Source organism: Montipora foliosa, chromosome 14 (genome assembly GCF_036669935.1).
Source record: "Montipora foliosa isolate CH-2021 chromosome 14, ASM3666993v2, whole genome shotgun sequence".
Classification (NCBI taxonomy): domain Eukaryota; kingdom Metazoa; phylum Cnidaria; class Anthozoa; order Scleractinia; family Acroporidae; genus Montipora; species Montipora foliosa.
Window position 1 is genome coordinate 14745348 of NC_090882.1, and position 4928 is coordinate 14750275.

General features: G+C 42.0%; 1 protein-coding gene across 2 annotated transcripts in view; it reads left to right on the forward strand.

Annotated features, from left to right (window-relative positions):
- The window catches only part of LOC137984328 (next to BRCA1 gene 1 protein-like), a 24081-nt gene extending 19400 nt beyond the window's left edge, over window positions 1–4681 (forward strand). The window contains exons 16-18 of one of the 2 annotated variants that reach the window (XM_068831478.1): window positions 1–822; window positions 2188–2265; window positions 3634–4681. The exon at window positions 1–822 is cut by the window's left edge and continues 212 nt beyond it. In XM_068831478.1, coding sequence (XP_068687579.1) covers window positions 1–822; window positions 2188–2265; window positions 3634–3831 — 1098 coding nt within the window. In that variant the 3' untranslated portion in view covers window positions 3832–4681. The remainder of the gene's footprint in view (window positions 823–2187; window positions 2266–3633) is intronic. The other variant, XM_068831479.1, reaches the window with a different exon arrangement.
- Window positions 4682–4928: the final 247 nt, after the last annotated feature.

Sequence of the window (4928 nt, forward strand, 5' to 3'; positions counted from 1 at the left end):
ATCAATGTAATCGATGGTTCCCTTGAGGAGCCCTTCACTGAGGATAGGGTTGATACCTATGTTGAGGCAATGATGGAGGATTGTTCTGTCACTAGAACGGACAGTGTTGAGACAACAGTGGAGGTTGCTTCCAATATTGATCAAAGAGATTCCGTGAGTGCTGAGGCAACGTCGGACGTGGAGTCAGCAGCAAATTCAGAACCGGAGAATCACGTTTTTGATATAGCCAGTGAAACGATGCCAGTACTTCCAGAACCGCTGGTTCCTGAACGAGGGCTGAGCGCCGGTATAGCTGTTGGATCAGCTGTTGGATCAGCTGGCTCAGGGGAACTACAGGCCCCCATCACTAATGAGCCACTCCCCATACTGGAACCAGCGGAGGAAAGTGACAGTGATACTGATGACGATGATGATGATTTTGATGATTTTGATGATGAGGAAGAGGGTGATGATAACGATCACCCAACTCTACCTATTGGCATCTCACCACCAATCGCAGCCCAGCCTGTGGCAGGGACAGATGAGCATCCTCCAGTAGCCTTACAACCCGAACCCTCGACTTCGGTTGCCGTAACACCAACCACAGCGAGAACTGTTGTTGAGGTCCCCAACAGTAGCAGTGACTCCCCATCTCAAGTCGTATCAGATGTTCTTTCCTCTGCCCTTGATGCTGTAACAAACGCTGGAAGAGCAGTTATAAACACCGTGGATAATTTCTTTACCGGGGCGCCAAACCCAGGGGCCACTGCAACTTATAACCTAGAAGAAGGGTGTGAGATCTCGGTGAACACAACCGCAGCAGAGAGTGATTCGCGTGCAAAGGTAAGGAAGAAATATCTGATGTGTTTCTATTTCAAGGAGAGGTTTGAAGTTCCATTATAATCATAAAGTTGATGCCCTTTTTCCTTGGAAATTGGAAACACTAGCAATCGGAAACTTAGGAGAAAATGGATGTAGATGTTAACCTGAAGGAGAGAGAGAATTATTTTAACCAAGTAATAGTTGACATTACAGCTGCCCACGTTGTTAAAGTGTTACTATGACCAAAAAGACAATTTTTCTTTTTCTTTGGATTTAAAAACTATGTAATGTTAACTAAACGGGAACTGGTCGAAGTTTTAAGCCTTGATTTCAAAAAGATACCTGTTTATTTTAGCTAGAATTTTATTGATTAATGGTCCGCCATTACTAACTTTAAAATCTTGAGAGAGCGGGATCGAGGAGAAGATGACGTCAAAGACTCAATAGTTTAGGAATTTCTATGCGTGTGTACGCGGCTAAATTAATATGCAGCACTGTAGTTTCGGGCTTTCAGACTTTTAAACTCGTGTTTTGCATTAGTAATAAACACGAACCTCGTGCTTCGTGGTCAAATAATAGTGCTTTGTCAAAAAGTACACCTAAACAACACGACGAAAAGTTCAGTCTTTCTTACCTTAAAATCAGCTGCTCCTCAAAATGAAACCCGCAAACACACACGACGTGATGCGACTGACACAAACTACCAAACCACGCGCTCCTTTTCATAATACCCTGCACCCCCAAACAGGGATTGTGATGTCACAATTCACAAACTCCCTTTGAGAATTTTCTGTTTACGTCACCCTAACCATCTCTTACTTGCGGGCGTGAACAATAGAAAACGTCATCATTACCCACCCATTCCATGCGGTCCCTGGTCAACCAAATCGAGTTTTTTTCTGCCCTACTGACTGTATATTACAACTGGAAGTACTTATTAATATAAGCACGAGCTTTTAGAGTGCCTCCTCGGGATTTCGCCTTCTGGGCGAAATCCGTGCGGGGCAATAATCGGTGAAGAAGATTGTTTTTCTTGTCGAAGTCGATTCATCTCTTTGGGGCCTAACACTTCAGTTTTTATTACGAATAATGGCGGACCAGTAAGTTTGAAAAAATGGGCTAAAATGAAAGCCTAAATTTCACAAGAGCTGACTGTGTTAAGCAGAGATGCTTTCTAAATGATTAGCTTTAAAAGGAGAGATTTTTAAATCCTTTTTTAATTGATTTGAGCATCTTTCGTTTTACAACTTGCAAGATCAGCTATGAAAGAAAACGCAAACAGAAAATTACCCTGCTAGACAATTGGAGGTTACACGGAGTTTGTGCAAAAAAATATGTTGCTGCCGTATTCTCGGTCTCTGAAACTGTTCTCTTGTGATTGTTTAGGCGCCCACGAGTGGCATCAACTGGACAACTAGAAAAGTCGGCCAGAATACTAGAGTGCTTGAGTTAAGGGAAAATCGGGTAAGCAAAACTCTGCGTAAAAAGAAATGCGAAAAGGTTGTATTCTCATGGAGAACATTTGAAACTTAGGGAGGTCATCGCAGTTAGATAAACATCTTAAGAAGGTGCAAAGAAAGCGTTTAAAAATCAAAGCTTGACCGGGATTCGAACCCAGGACCATGCGATTGAGCTGTACTGCTCTACCAATGGAGCTATCAAGCCATCTAATTGAACGGCGGAATGAGAATGAAATGAAATTCAGACATCTCATCGCAGTTTAATGAGCAATATATTTGTCCCCATTCCTTTTAGCAATTACGAGTAACTGGAATGAGGTTTGTTTTCTGTTTTCGTAAAACACGACAGTTTTCCTGCCATGATGGCCAGAACCAGCCCGCAGGACTAGTAATTATGTTGATCCAAAGACGGCAACTAACTTACTTTAACAATACCACATTTATATTTCTAAGTATCTTCTCACTATCAGAGACGGCTGATTGAGGGACTGCTGTCCTATTATGCGAAATCTCCGCTTCCCGATTCCGTCCGTGGTCAAAGACGTCACGTGGTTAATCTCCCTAATTGGTGGTTTTCACGTGACGTCATCACCGCCATGCCGGTGGACAAAAACAAAAGATCTCGCGTTAGCTTCTTTTGTTTGTACGTTACATTGTCATCTCAGTCTAAAGAGATTGCTTGAAAACCAAGTATAGTGTGGAGCGGACACTGCGTTGCCCTCGAGATTCTGGGGAGCTTACGCGCGCTATTGAAAAGCGGGAAATCACTACTCCTTACTAACAGAGGTCGAGGTTATTACTGTTAGTTACGGACCGAGTTTTTTCGTTGATTTATCCGAGCTATAAATCGAAGGGAAAACAGGGATCCGTAACTTACAGTACAGACGTACAGACCGAGAAAAAGTGGTTAGTAAGACCTATACAATATCACTAGAAAACTCTTACCTATTGTCGTTCTCGTGCTCCAATCTGAAGGTCGCTAATAATGATAGCGATCGTACCGTCTGAGATATATGATAAATCTGCAACATCCTACAACTTCAATCTCAGGAAAGATTTACCGTATCGTAACTTGTATATATAATCAAGGATAGTGCACGCGATATCCATGACCTAAGGAAAGTTCGACTTATGTACTCCTGTACCTCCACGACTCACTGTCAGTTTGTGCCCAATGATGTTCCCACCTTTGAAGCAATAGCCACCTATTTACAATTTTGGTTCTGGGCATTGGGTCGAAGGTCGAATTAGTTCAGGATCGCATGCTCAGAACAGAGTAAGGGGAGGGGACTCTGTTAACCCTCTACTGACTGTGCTTAGAACTACAAACTCCTAATATTCTCTAATAAATATTGTCATCCCTTTCTTGCAGGATTGTTCTGAAGTAGAGCTTGTGACCTTTCCTCCTGGACGATCTCCAGCCACATGCCTCGATTGTTTAATGGAGATGGGATTCTGCGATCGTAAACTGAACGAAAAGCTGCTAAGGAAACATAACTACAATGTGGCTCTTGTTGTGAACGAGCTCCTCTCTTTGACCGATAACGAGTGGTCCTCAAGTAGACATTAGTTAGAACAGTTCGCTTTGGTAGCCGCTCTAGGTAACGCAATCAGTCACGCATTCCCAGGACTCAATTTGCACCGGCAGCCCAGGGTCAACTAAAGATAAAGTAGAGTTAATCAAACATTCGAAGGGTTACTTCTTATTTATGAACTGTTTCCAGTGGAGGGTGAGTAAAAGTGACTTAGCAGGAAATGAAATACTACGGGTTATCAATGCCGATTTCACTTAATTTACTCGATGAATTAACTGGCAGTGTACTAAGCCAAGGGCGAGACTGTCATATTATATTTATCAATTCAGGGATCATACAAGCAACGCTATGCTTTCTTTATTGGGTAAAGTAGAATCCCAAGGGTTTTGGTAGCTTTGTGTTTTTACATCTTCTGCATGGTCATCTTTACTTAAGCTTAAGTTATAATAGTCACGATACAACAACTATAGCAAAACAAAACAATTTTGATGAAACGAAGGGGAAGATAAGGTGTTGAGCTGTGACAGGATTTGAGGTGATTTTATTGGGGACCGTTTAGCTCAACAAAATAATGGACTTAATGAGCAATACCAATGGCACCGCGCGCAGACGTGAATTAGCACCTATTTGCGGTAGCCAGTGTAATTTTTGGTGATGATGAACTTTGTTTAAGACCTAGTGCAATACTTCTATTCCCCTGAAGATACTATATTCTGGTGTTTCACTTGCTAACGACGCAGCAATAGAAAACAGTTTTTGTCACCTTTTATTAACGTACAGTTAAATTGACCACCGAGTGCTCGAGTTGGTAATGTGCGTGATAACTTAGTGTTAATTTTTGGTCCTATATGATGGGGATATTGTAAAATAAAAGCTTGGAATATGGCTGCGTTTTTTTTTTTTTTTTTTTGTTTTTTTTTACTTCCGTTTCAAAAGGAGGTAATGCAGAAGAACGAATGACGCATAGACGCCGTCCACACATATGCGGATCTTTTCGAAAAATGAGACATTCTCCTCGTTTCTGCTTCCCGTCCACACGAATACGGTTTTTCGGTTCCTGATAATGAAGCTTTTTGAAAACGCCCTCCAGACTGTTGCTTATTCGTGTGGACGATGGAAAACGAAAATTCGC